A 14,870-nucleotide genomic window follows, 5' to 3' on the forward strand; every position below is an offset into this window, starting at 1 on the left:
CCTTTGGGATCCATTCTGAACAAACCTTCATAAAAGGGTTCAGTACCAGTGGTGGAAAAAGTACTCAAATGTTTTACTTAAGTAAAAGTATCAATACTGCACTGTAGAAGTACTCTGTTACAAGTGAAAGTCTGGAATTAAAAACATTTACTTGAGTAAAAGTACAAAAGTATTGGTATCGAAATGTACTTAAAGTACCAAAAGTAAAAGTACTAAAATGTTTGAAAATAGCAGATCTACAAGCTCACAACGCGTCGCATCGCGACGCGTTGTGAGCTTGTAGATCGGCTATTTTCAAATAGCCTAGGTATAAAATAGGGCTGAAGTGGTTAATGTATGTTTCATAATGTAATAATTTATATCTGAAAAGTAACTAGTAACTAAAGTTTTCCAATAATTGTAGTAGAGTAAAAGTACAATATTTGCCTCTGAGATGTAGTGGAGTAGAGGTAAAATTATTGGAAATTGGAAATACTCAAGTAAAGTACAAACACCTCAAAATTTTACTTAAGTACAGTACTTAAGTACATGTACTTAGTTACTTTCCATCACTGTTCAGTACCAACGTAGGTTGAACGAGTTCGCAATTCAGCGAACTCTGTATCTACGGTACTGGTTTTTAACCCTTTTCATTTCAAGGTTTGATATTAGTTAGGTTGTTTTAATCTCTGGGACCCCAATCTACGTTGTAAAATCCTCAGTGTTAATAACTCTAGAGTTACGGACCCCTAAGGGTCCATCTGGACCCCTGGTGGTCCCTGGACCTGGAGTTGAGGAACAGTGATCTAAGGTCAAAGATCAAGGTCGTTACTATAAATGGTAAAGGAATGGTATGGCTTTCAATGTGCGGTCCGGGGGCCCCCGGGGGTCCTTGAGGGTTTTTTCAGGGGGACCCCAGCTAAATGACTGAGGAACCAAATGGACCCTCACCCTATATGGTCTGTAACTCCAAGTGTTTACATTTTAGATGGATTGGGGTCCCAGAGATAAAAATCATACCGCGGTCTATCTACTCTAGTCTAACGCATATAAAAACGGGGGTCCTCGAAGTGAAAACAGTTGAGAATCACTGCTCTACCCTGCTGCTCATTTGGAGTCTGAAACATACTGGGGTTCAGATAACATGAGTTCACCTCCATAAAAAACTCATATTTTTCCTAGCTGACAGATGTTATTATAATGTGATGCTCTTTATTCGATCTGTCCTTCAGTCTGTACTTTGGTTATTCACTCCAGTTACATCACTCACCTCTCCTATGGGTTCTCTCTCTCCATCTCGCTCTCTCTCTCTGTTTGCCTCTCACTTGCTTCTGTGTTTTGTCGGTGAGCGTGTTTGAGATATTAACGTGGGAGGTTCTCTGCACACTCGTGTTCACTCATAATGAATGCAGTCGTCGATGGACGATCATGTGGTCGTGAGTTTTCATGTTCCCATTCAATTACAAACCGGGAGGTTGCGCCTCGGTCAATATACTGTAGAGAAAATAAAACAAACGGCACTTGAAAGGAGGTCATATTCTGTCCAAGCACATACAGAGAGAGAGAGAGAGAGAGAGGGGGGGACATCTCCCCCTCTCTCTCAATGACCTTTAAATGAGATAACGTGTTGTCTAGCACCAATCATGCGTGACATTGAGATTAAAAAACGTATAAAACAACAGATAAAACACAGTGGGAACAGTGTGTGGCTCCAGTGTGGATCTCGGACTTCACGTGGTCAAACTGTGACGTCAGTCGGCTATGATATCTGACTCCATTTGGGCAATATTTGGTTTCAGCCCGATTTGAGCCTCATTGACTTCATTTATATAACGTTTAATAACTCTTTAACTGCCAGAGTATATACATTAATAAACTCACCCACTGCCAGCGTTTTCGTGTTTTTTAACCTTAACTGTTCATAAAAAATGATTCAACCGCGAGGTAACATTCAGCTTGTTTCAGGCACACTGAAAATGTCATTATCGTCAAAAATGCGCGTCTTTCCCACCTCCCCAACTGGCCACAGAACATTTATATACATTATGATCGCTTTTCAGACCGTTGGTAAACACTGATCGTCCTCCAGAGAAAGAAAAATATAACCGGCACTTTGCATTCCTTTGTTAGACTAGGTTGAAATTTTGAAATAGGATGTCTCACGGAATACAGGGGCAAAAAAGTCAACTCGAGTTAGAGCCATTTCCAGGAAAACAGGAAACAGAAAGTGGATTGAGGAGGAAATCTTCGGATGACGTTATTTCCATTATTGCCGTTATTTCCGGGTGTGTTACAGTGACTCCGGATTATTGATCACATCGCGGTTTTATATAAAACAATAAAAATAACTAAAATCTCGTCTTTCTCGTTGACGGCAGGCTGCGCCTTAGCAGAGAAAAACGAGAAATCTTGTCGGTGGCAGGCAATGAGTTAATATAAAAAAGAGTAAAAGAAATGTGTGGAGGTATAGCAGGCAGTGATAGTTGGATAAGCGTGTGTGTGTGTGTGTGTGTGTGTGTGTGTGTGTGTGTGTGTGTGTGTGTGTGTGTGTGTGTGTGTGTGTGTGTGTGTGTGTGTGTGTGCGAGTGTGGGTGCGCTCGGGGGTGTGCATGTGCTTGCTGCTTTCCAAAAGAATATAATCTGTCCAATTTAAAAATGAAATTCCCAACTACTACTAAGTTATGCATGAGTGCTTCACCTTTTCCTTTGACAGGCCTCCTTCAATTACACATCCAATACCTTCCAGCACTGGTCCTCTGCAGACACAGCTAGATGAAAAGAAGAGAGGAGAGAGAGAGAGAGAGAGAGAGAGAGAGAGAAAGAAACGCAAGAAAATAGAGCAAGAGAGAGAGAGAGAGAGGAAGAGGGAGAAATAAAGGTACTGTATAGAGGCTGACAAAGATGAAGAGGGGAGGTAGCGAGGAAAGGAAAGCGAGGACGGAAAGAAAAGTGGTCCAATTGCCAGTTGATGGTCGGGCAGTTAAGACCTCAAGGCCTGAAGAAGAAGTAAAAAAAATATCCATTCTCTTTTTTTAGTAGAAAATAAAATGATGCAAGAGAGCGGAGTAAGGGAGAAACTGCAAGGTCTCTCCTCTGCACCGCAAAAATTCAGAGTATCAATTGAAGCATTTTAGCTGTAAACCTGACACGCAGGATGGTGACAGTGTGGGTACCAGCCAGCCGCTAAAGTCTTGCAAAGCTCGTTTGCGAGCACGGCAGCGTGTGATGTTAGCACAGCTAGCCCTCGCAAAATGCCAAGCGGCTGACATGTGCAATTAGCATAAAAATGTCCAAGAGATTCCACACGTGTGTCAAGGAGCTCCCCCGGTCACGTCTCCCCAACAGCCTCTCCTGTCGGTGACACATCCCTATAATAGGCCCCCAATCTGTGGCACCGCAGAGACAGTGGCAGATAAGGAGGTTGGTCACCATCATGTCACCTCGTACCCCAGTCTTCACCATACACACACGTCGCACATACACACACGCGCGCTTTCACGCACCCACACACACATACGTCAGCAGAAAGTGGCCTGTATCGTACGTGGTACGTGTCTGTCACACACGGATGATGTCACACTGGGCAGGTTGATTTCATTAGGACCCATCTATACTCTTTTAAGTGGATAAAGTGATTTGATTAGATTTTTTTTAATCTCCGGATCTGCGACAGAAGGCCAGCCGTCGCCTTTTACACAGATTTCACTGTGCGGTGTCCCTCATTAACTCTGTCTCTCTGTCAGGTGGGGGGAGGCAGAGGGAAAGAGCAGGGGAAGGGTTCCGCAGCGATTGGATCCAACAGGAACATATGGCGTAGCGATGGGATATGGCGTAGACTAGAGGCTTGCTAACTGCTATAGAGGCGTCGTCCTGTTGGCTGTGTGTTCACTTGGTTCCGTTCCATTTTTGTCTGTTTTCATATGGGTTGTAAGCATGCTTCAGTAATTGACCTGAATTAAAACCAGTGTGGATGTTAATGAAATATTTAATAGTACCATATGAGATTTTATGTCACTGTTGCTTGGGGTCATTCAACCACAGAGTGAACGCCAGGGTAAGATTCTGGCTTGAATAGCGGGGTGTTTATGACACTGTGGTGATTAAAGAAAAAAACATCATTAAACAGACGACTTTGGGGGAAGAAGGACCCTAATTTCACGTTTCATACTTTGCCACACTAAAAAGTGGAGAGTCCTAGGGTTCCCAAGGAGGCAAGGCTACAATGCAAAAACAATAGAGGTTGGAGATCACTGAATAATGCTAAAACAATACATGTTTTATTGCCGTCAAACAGCTAACTTTTTGTTTTGGCAAATGAAGAAACAATTGGCTTAAAATCTTAGACTACTCATTAAGCCAATTGTTTGTTAATTCGCCTATTCAAAAAGTGTGTGTGTGTGTGTGTGTGTGTGTGTGAGTGCGCGCGCATGCGTGCACATGTGTGTTTGTGTGATGTCATGTGTGCATCTCGGAGCTCCTCAAACCCCATATGCAAATATTGACTGAGGCGTCGGAGGTCATAGGTCCCCTTTACGCAAATAAGGTCCGCAAAGCAGCCGCCTTGACGTGATGCTGTGACCTTGTGTTCAAGTACACCATTGATCTCCCCCAATGCAGTGAATGATTCAATTCCATATGAACTCTGACACAGTTCATTATCTATCGTCAATGGTTGACCCTCTCTACCTTCCTCCTAAATGCTCTGTCTAACAATAATCACTGATCCGAGTCCGCCCCCACCTACCCCACCCTGCACTCCAAGTCTGTTGTCATTTAAAGTAGCTGCTCTGTCTCCCAGTGACTTTTCAATGACATCGATCGAAAAGAATCACTTGGGTAGGCACACGCGCACGCACACACACGCACGAGAAGCTCACTCCTAGGAATTGGGAAAGAATGATAAATGTGTTTGTGCAAAGGCGGATGAAAACAGAGAGATATAAATATGTTTACACACACACACACACACACACACACACACACACACACACACACACACACACTCGCGCAGGCGCCAGCTAGACTAAATTGCTTTTATTATTTGAGCCTATTGCATTCATAGTGTATTATGAAATATGAATAAAGTATTGATGATTGTCAGCCTGGGAAGAATATATATCTTTGCAAAGCCTCTTAGTCGCTCGCATTCACTGCAGTAACACTATTGCAAAATGTGCACACACTGCCACGTGCATACACATAGCATGCATGTGCACAAAATACATACTCTGCTACACGCACACGCACGCACACGCACACACACACACACACACACACACACACACACACACACACACACACGCACATGCACTCACAGAAACACTGAATAATCATCGCTACTGCTCAAAGCGCTTTTAATCTTTCTCGAGAGCAAGGTTGTGGGGCGTCGCAGACTGAGCTTTGCCAGCACTTTTTTAATAACAGCATGCAGGCAAAGGCAGGCGGCACACCATAGGGTGTCGCGGTTAGAAGACAGTTTACGCCATGCGTTCTGTTCCGCACAGCCCTACTTAATGTGAGTGCTGCTTCAGCCAGAGAGACAACAGACAGAGAGGTGGAGAGATGGAGAGAGAGAGAGACAAGACTGGGGAATGAGACATTAGAAAGAGGGAGAGAGAGAAGGAGAGGGGAGGGATGAGGACGAGAGACGGAACAAGAGAGAGAGAGAGAAAGAGGACGAGAGACGCACACAGAGACAGAGAGAGACAGAGATGAATTGGGAATGCTGAAAAGCAGGGAGATGAGTGCACACACAGAGAAAAGATTTTCATTACAGTGCTGTGGTGTCATATGGTGGCATCATCTCCCTGGGGTTTGTATGAGTTTAATGTGTGTGCGTGTGAGTGTGTGCCCTGTGTTTGTACACAGCATCTGCTCCTGCTGTTGAGGGTGGCGGGCAATGTAGATGATCCAATAATTCAACCCTGTGTGTGTTGTGAGTGTGTGTGTGTGTGTGTACATATTTTCCAACTTAGTGAGGGCCACAGATTTCCACACAAGGACAGAACGTTGACAAAATGTGTGGAAGGTGTGGACATTTTGCTATAAACTGAGGACATTATGGTCCTCACGTGTCATGGGGATATTTTGGGCTTAGTTAGTTGAAGGATAGGATTAGTCAGGTAGTGGGGAGAGTTGAGGTTAGGGTCACCTAACCTCACCTAGTGGAGGATATTGTAAGTTGGTCCCCCAAATTATTGGCAAAACACTAAGATTTTTATGATATAACAATAAAAAAAGCTGGCGTATTAAGTGGTCAGATAAGTGGGCCGCGAATACATGTGAAATTTTCAGATAAGGTTGAGAACCACTGTGCTAGCAGTCCGGGCAGTAGTTTTTTTTAGGTAATGTTTGGGACCAAAGTGTTGGACAAACAGACAGCCTTGCCACTTAGCAGTACTAAAATGTGTGTGTGGGCTAATGTGTACACGGTGTGAGTATTGTGCAGTTATGCAAATGCACATCCACATACTTTGACATTGACATAAAACAGTGAGGAAGGAAGGACAGTGTTTTCATTTCACTGTGTACTCATAAAATGATTGGTTGACAGTTAGGCAGAGAGAGAACAAGGTATTTGTGTGTGTGTGTGTGTGTGTGTGTGTTGTCAGGTATAATTGTCATGTCTTGCACTTGCCGCTGAGTCGATGCGCTGTTGGAGCGCAGGGAATGTTAAGGGGAATATATTTGATTTGCAAATACTGTGGATATGTGTACACACACACACACACACACACACACACACACACACACACACACACACACACACACACACACACACACACACACACACACACACACACACACACACACACACACACACAGGTGTTTGTTCTCTTCGTGGTGGATGATTTACAACTGCGCGTCGCTCTCCGCTGTCTCGCAAGTTGCTTTTCAAAATGCTTTCAGGAGAAAAACAACAGAATTATACAACCAAGGGCACGTCATTTCAGCATGACACCCCCCCCCCACAATTTGTTCATGTTGTTTTAGCAGCACATGTCTTTAGTTGCGGCAAACACCCGGGTTTTCTTTTTATCCATTAAAATTCAACCAAGATCTTTGTTTGCCATTACCTTCCAAGTCAATGCCTCACGATGTTGTCAAGGTCATTTGTGTTTGCGCTCCTGGTGCTACGTGTGTGTGTGTGTGTGTGTGTGTGTGTGTGTGTGTGTGTGTGTGTGTGTGTGTGTGTGTGTGTGTGTGTGTGTGTGTGTGTGTGTGTGTGTGTGTGTGTGTGCGTGTGTGCACGCTTAAAGCTGTATGGCGTTCTGCAACAGTGCGGCGCTTCAATGTCACTGAACATTTCACTTATATTGTTTTTCATTTTTATGTGTGGTCATACATCATCTGTGTGTGTGTGTGCTTGTGTTTCTTCCCCCCCGTATGTGTTTGTATGTATGTGTTTATGCATGTCTTTCCATGTGTGAATGTGTAGTTGTCTCGTCAACATTCTGTTTGTCTGTTTGTTTTGGTGTAAGCGGATAGTACGTAGTGAGTGTTTTTGTGTGTGTTTAAAGGCATCTACCGGGGTTTTGGGCGAAGCCACCAAACTATGGGTTTTTGACGACCCAAAGTCACCTCTGCACGGCACCTCCCCTTTGAAAAAGCACAGCTGTTTCCTGTGATTGACCTCTCTCTCTCTCTCTCTCTCTCTCTCTCTCTCTCTCTCTCTCTCTCTCTCTCTCTCTGTCCCTCCCTCGCTCTCTTTCTCTCTAACCAGGAAGTAGCAGCCGTCCACTCGTCCCCGTCCAGAAAGCTCTCGTCCAGTGTCGCTCAGTCCAGTGTCGCTCAGACTGAACCCTCCACAGGAGCAAACATGGCCTCCGTTCACGACGGCGGACACTGTAAGTACTTCACTCAGCGCCCCTGCCTTCTTTTGTTAACCCATTAAGACCTGAGACCCGTTTTCTGAAAAACGTCTTTTGCTATATTAGTGGTGCTCAAACTTTTTCCAAATGTATTTGGCCAGGGACCCGCAGCTCAAAATATTTTGTGCCAGGGACCCCGAGAAAGCAGGAAGATTTGAGTTCAAAATGTTGGCTTTAAAAATACATAATATATTCAAAGATTTGCTTTTTTTTCATTTTTTTTTTTTTAAATAGCAGATCTACAAGCTCATATGAGCTTGTGTAATTGCTATTTTTTAATAGCCAAACATATATATACTACATATATAGCTAAAATCTAAAATAACACAGATGCTTTCCCGGTGTTAATGGGTCAACTTCTGTTTTCTGTCCGGGGGGGAAATGCAGATTTTGTTTTCATACCAATTATGCAAGGGATGAGAGAGGGTTGAGAAATAAAACCTGACAGGGTGATTAGGCACCGACGCATAGCGGAGGTGCCATAATCACCCTGAGGGGTTTAATTTCTCAACAATGACCGGCTGGCCGTCAATTATCCCGCTTATTACACGCCTACTTCATAAATTAATTAATACATTGGCCCAAAAGTAAAAACAAAGTATTTCCTTGCTTACGGTAATGAAACTATTCCATAAGTGTGTTGTATTCCATAAATGTGTTGCACTGGGTGGAAAATGAGGAAGTGTTGATCAATTAAAATCAATTTTCGGTTACTGTTGTCTATTTCTCGCTTCAAATGTTTTCAAAAACATTCTTGAGAGCCTTGTTTAGCTGTACATGACATTGCGGGTCTGTTTACATGGCTGTCATGTTGGATACAGCACAGAATCAAGCAGCGTAGCAGGTGCTCTGAGTCTTTGATTAGACAGCGGTCTGTTATAGAGCTCATCGGTCACTCATTACACAGAAATAACATACCGCTGAATTCAGTGATTGACCAATGAGAATCAACCGTTCAACCAAGCCGTGTAATAAGATAGAACATTCCATGAACAAGGGAAGGAGACCAGGTGGAAATTGCTTGTGCTGCAGCACAATACAACCTAGAGGCTGTACTGTGCACGGGGATGTTCATGTGAATAACAATGAGAGATAACAGAGACTAAAGTGGTGGAGTGGTTTGTTTTAGCCAGTTTTTAACCCTGGCGTCCCTATTTTGAGCATGAGAAAATAGCCAATCTACAAGCTCACAGCGCTTTACATCACAACGCAATGCGCTGTGAGTTTGTAGATTGGCTATTTTTGCTATTCGTTGTACAACAATATTGTATAGGGCTTAAAGCCTCACTACGTAACTTTCTTTTAATGAATACAATTTCATTTAATCAAATCTGTCTATGGTAGAGTATGTTAATACAATATAACTTATACAATTGGGTGGTTGTATTTTGTCTCCCTGCTCTTCTATTGAGACATTTAGATCATGTCAAAGGTCATGTCTCACCTAGACATAGGATCTGACACAGATTTTGACCTGATGGTCAATATTTAATTTACCCCCGAGCAAGCAAGTCGGCTCTATTAGCTCAATGGTAAAAATGTCAGCACTTGCTTAGGAAACTGGGTTCAAATGCGGGGTAGAAGAGGAAAGCTACATAGTGCTACTTTAAGTGGTTAAAAGGGCACGATTTTGATTCTGTACTTTGTTTTCCAGTTCAGGTAAAGACAGGTAAAGATTGTATTAGCTTCAGCTGTGTTGCTTACATCTCGGTGTGCTATGAGGTTATTAATTTTTTTAAAGACATTTTGAGGGCTTTACATATAGATTACAGTAGAGGCAGACAGGAAACAGGGAGAGAGATGGGGAGTGACATGCAGCAAAGATCGTCGGGAACGGGACTCGAACCTGCGATGCGCTGTCAGGCTACATAGGAGCCCAGGTGCCCGGACCGCTACGCCAGCGGTCCAGGCCCTATGAGGTTATTCTTATCCATGTTTTTACCCTGCTGTAGTTTTTTGACTTGAATTGGAAAACTATAAAATCAGCCTAGGGTTTCATATCCCTTTTGAAAGGCTATAAAGAGAATGTTCCAAACCCGAGGAGGAAGGAACGGGTAGGAAACTCCACAACAACGTTGGAGAGGCAACACGGTGTGTTTACAAAACGTCGTCTCGCAGATCCGGGCCAGGGAAGCTGTCGGATGATACAGCACATGACAGACGAGGCCCCGGCTCGGTGCGATTGCACCGCGGTTGCACCAGCACTTCAAACGGTCCTCCGAGGCTGTACAATGATGACTGTGTGAATGTACCGCGCCGGCTCCCATCTCGCGTAGGCGATAACCATTTCTGTGGCTGAAACCCCTTTTCTCTGATTGCGCCGTGGCCAGATAAGGCCCCCGCTCACTGATTTGGCAGCTTTTTTAATGGGAACGGTATCGTGCTGCGGGGTGAGGTTGCCAGATACTGGTCTTCCATTACTGCGATAGCAGCAGTGTGTTTGGTTTTTCCAGCGTGGCTTGCAGAGCACACAGAGATATGGATGTACAGAGAGAGAGAGAGGCTGCAAGGCCATTATTGCCCTGTGAGGCTTACATATGTGCCAAATAATACACACGCACGCACACACACAAATACCGTGTGAGAGTTAGACAAAGACAGATGGAGCGAGAGATTAAGAGATCGACAGAGAGAACGGGAGAGAGAAAGGGGGGATGTGGGAAGGAGAGGGAGGGAGGGAGAGTAAGAGAGGGATAGGGAGAGTATGAGAGAGAGGGAGAAAAAACGAGTGAAGGATGAGAAAATATGAAAAGAGAAGACAATGATTCAAGTAGGAAAAGAGTTTATAAAGAGAGATACTGTAGGACAGAGGTGTGTGTGTGTGTGTGTGTGTGTGTGTGTGTGTGTGTGTGTGTGTGTGTGTGTGTGTGTGTGTGTGTGTGTGTGTGTGTGTGTGGGTGGGTGGGTGGGTGGGTGGGTGGGTGGGTGGGTGTGTGTGTGTGACTGTGTGTGTGTGTGTGTGTTTACGTGCGTGCGTGTGTTGGGGGAGGGCATGTGTGCATTTGTCTGTGGTGAGGCGCTGACAGTATGAATCCACACTGATGGACATGTTGACAGACTGTGCCTTCACAGCGGCACAACACGCACACACATGCACACATAAACAAACACAAAACCAATGCCAGACGGCCTCTCCTCCTCCTGTCTACATGAGATCAGCGAGTGTTTAATTTTGGCCTCTTCCCTGTCGACCCTAAATCACGACAATCGTCCAAAAACAGAAGATTGTTGTTGGGTTCTTAGCCAGCCATCCGTTTGGGTCACGGCTCTCGTCCCCCCTCCCACCCCTCCCCCCCCTTGTCAACTGGCAGACCCGCACGTCAACGCTGGCGCTGGCTGTGAGATTTACTGGGTCAGATGACTGACGGAGGTGGCGGAGGGAGTTGTTCCGTTCAGGAGCTCTGTCTGCCCTCCTCACCTCCACCTCTCACTCCAAACGCCCCGGCGTTTTAAATATAGAACGACTGCTGATGAACGGGCTTTGAACAGGCACTGAGCTCTCCACCGAAAATCATCACGCTTCTCTTTGTTTTTTCTGTTTCTGTTTTTGTTTAGTTTTTCCCTCACCTCCACCTCTCGCTCCAAAGCCCTGGCATTTTACATTTAAGAATTTGATTGATTGAATACTTTATTAACAGTTTGCAAAGACAAGCACAAGCGAAGTACAGTTCAATACAAGGTCTGTTAAGAGGATTTTAAACCCAAGAAAGCACTATGGCTTGTTTCTATCGGGGTCTTTTGTACTCAATTCATCAAAACATTTAATGACAGACAAATATGCACTACTACGCAAAAAACATCATATAAACGACTTTTTACAGGGGCCAGTTCCGAATTGAGCCACCTGTAAGTGCTCTTATAGAGTGGTTTTGAAGGAGAGTAAGGATTCTCATGTTTTTATGACTGTTGGTAGGGCATTCCACATTTTTGTGGCATAGCAGTAGAACAAATTGCATTCCTTGTCGGAGCCAAATCTGGGTTGAACGTGATTTGTGGAGCTCCCTCTGGTGTTGTGATTGTGGAGTCATTGACCTTTTTAAGTAGTTTGACATACTATATGTCAAAGGTACCCAGGTACATGGGTGTCTTTGTGGTGTAGTGTATCTTGTAGACCAGGCCCATTGCAAGTTGCTGTACTCCTATTTCAGTGGTTCTCAAAACCTTTTTCACATCAGGGACCGCGAGTATTTAGCCGCGAACCCCCATCTGAAAATATTTTATGCCAGGGACCCCCATACAAGATTTTTGTCATAAACGGTTTCAAATATTCTACAAGCTCACAATGTGTCGCAACGCCATCTTGTAGATCGGCTATTTTCAAATAGCCAATGTATAGGGTTAAAGTGGTTATACAGATTTTTATGTTATATTAACACATTTTGCTGGGAACCCCCTGGAAGGCCCACTCAGTGCCCTATTTTTTACTTTGTCATATGACAGTGTTGCGCAAAAGTAGGAAAATAGACGATCAGCTCGCGATGCTTGTGTTGTGATCTTGTAAGTCTGCTATTTTCGCTACTTTCAAAACAGTATAAACAGTAAAATAGGGATGCCAGGTTGAAAGTGGTTAAGTCTCTCTAACAGGAAGTACGATTGTATAAATAAATTACCAATGAAAATTGTTAACATAAAATATATAGGCTATCATGTTGTGATTGATTGGGACACTGAAGGCCATGTTTGTTTCAGAACATTTCAAGGTGAAGGTTGAATGGCATTTACATTTTCCTGTTCCAATAATATTTGATTCGCTTTAAATAACCTCTCTCCAGTTCTGCCCGACAGCAGTTTTAACCCACTCCCCCCACACACACACACACACACACACACACACACACACACACACACACACACACACACACACACACACACACACACACACACACACACACACACACACAGGCAAGCACGCACGCTTGCACAAATAAGAAAAATGAACCCTTAAGGCACTATTGATTTCCTGTTGGAAAAGAAGACAGGGTAACATTGGCAGGTGAGGCGTTGTAGCCCCAAGATAGTGGCTCTCCAGGTGAGTTCAAACACCATCTGCTCTAGCTTAACACATTACCGATGCCGATTCTGACGAATGCCAAGTGCTGCTTTGATAAAACGCATCATGTGGAGTGTGCCGGTAGCTAACCGGATGGTGCATCGACCACACTGACTGCAACATTCCTGGTTTGATTCCGTCTAGAGACCTGTATCGCATGTCTTTCCCTTTCTCTGCCCTCAGTTTACTTCCCAAACTTTTTCGGTTCAAGACCCCAAAGGTAAAATTTGGTGTCCTCCCTGGACCCAAACTTTAAAATATACGTTATCAATGAATTGCTTAGGGCTTAAGCAATTTAACAATTTCTTTTTCAGAAATTGTGAAAATAGCCTATCTACAAGCTCACTGCGCTCAGTGAGCTTATTGATGTGCTGTTTTCACTATTATTGAACATTTTTGGATTTTATCTTTATTTGTTTTTAGATATATAGTGGATTAGGGATTACAGGATTAGGGGAGTGACATGCAGCAAATGGTCCGGCCCGGCCAGGAGTCGAACCGAGGACTCGCTTATTGGATCTTATTGCACCATCATTGGATGTTGGCTATTGGATCGCCCTGAAAATGTTAGATTATTTTAATCTTTTGAAAAATGTTAGTGGAAAGAAATGGTAGGAAAGGTTAAAAAACTGCATATTTACTCACAACCCATAAAAACGAGTCCGCGAGCCAAAATGGGTCACGACCCTGTGTGGGAAAAACAGCGATCTCCACTGATCTAGTGCAGTGGTTCTCATCCTGTTGGTCAAATAATATAAGAAAGAAAATAGCTGATCGGCTATTTTCACAATATTTATCTGTGGAACCGAGTCAAACTAAAATGTCAATCAATCAAATATGATTATTTTGGAGGGTCGCGGTCTGAAAAGGTTGAGAACCTCTGATCTAGTGTGCTGTGCGTGATCTACAGGGTCAGATGATTGATGGAGGTACGTTGTCAGGAGCTTTGTCTGCCCTCCTCACCTCCACATCTCACAACAAAGCCCTGGCCTTTTAAATATAGATCAACGGCTGATGAACGGCTTTAAAACAAGCACAGAGCTCTCCACCAAAAATCATTACACTTGCAGTATATTTTACTTGTTTTTTTCTGTTGTTTATTTTCTTCTCTCAAATAGCCTAGTCTTGTTTACTTGTTCACTTACAAATTACCCTTTGACTGATACCAATGCACCAAGTCATTCATCAACAAATGTATTTGAGTATTTATTTGTGTATATACAAGAAACACAGAAAGACAGACCTTCATAGATGGCGAGCCTTCTGCAGAGCCATGCTGTAGAAAAGGGGTTGCGTTCTTATTTGGCGGCAGGTTGTGAACTTGATGACCCTTTTCCTTGCGATTCTTTTTCCGCATATGAAATTAAAATCAGGCATTGACACACCAAATGAAACAACACACTGCATGTCAGCACCCGTGTGAAATTCATTTCCGTAATCCAGTGTGGACGATGGTCTTCATGGGTTGTGTATGGGAGGGGGGGTTTTCTTATCATTAGGTATATCCTAGTACCAGAGCATGTTTTCTTTCCATGTCAGGAAGAACAGGAAATCCATGCACAATTTCAGCAGGATTATCAGCCATGCACAGCCTCCCCACCAGCCTGATAACCAGAGCTTTTCTCTGGTCGATGAGCTGCCGAGGCAACTCCATGGACCTGAGGGAGAGGGGGATAGAGGGAGAGAGACAGACAGACAGACAGACAGACAGATAGAGAGAGAGTCCTCGGATTTCTATCCTATAAGAGTAATGACTTCAGCTCCTCGTGGTGACGGAGTGGAGCGGGGAACCAGATACAAGCTTGAAGGGGTTATATAAGCATGGACACAGCCTCAATTTAGGGAAAACAATGACGTACTGTAGGTCTGGGTCATGGTCAAAATGTGATGCGGCATGGAAATGCCCCCAGGGTAACGCCTGCAGTGGGCAGTCTTTGATTTAAGCTCAACACCACGCAGGAGGTCACCAG

At 44.0% G+C, this 14,870-nt stretch overlaps 1 protein-coding gene across 2 annotated transcripts in view; it reads left to right on the forward strand.

Moving 5' to 3' along the window:
• Positions 1–14,870, forward strand: part of xirp2a (xin actin binding repeat containing 2a) — a 57,976-nt gene that overhangs the window by 13,445 nt on the left and 29,661 nt on the right. For both annotated transcript variants that reach the window (XM_084051316.1, XM_084051317.1), the window contains exon 2: positions 7,703–7,826. In XM_084051316.1, the coding sequence (XP_083907442.1) occupies positions 7,703–7,826 (124 nt within the window). The remainder of the gene's footprint in view (positions 1–7,702; positions 7,827–14,870) is intronic.

This window comes from Gymnoscopelus microlampas (genome assembly GCF_963454915.1).
Source record: "Gymnoscopelus microlampas genome assembly, chromosome: 24".
Taxonomy (NCBI): Eukaryota; Metazoa; Chordata; class Actinopteri; order Myctophiformes; family Myctophidae; genus Gymnoscopelus; species Gymnoscopelus microlampas.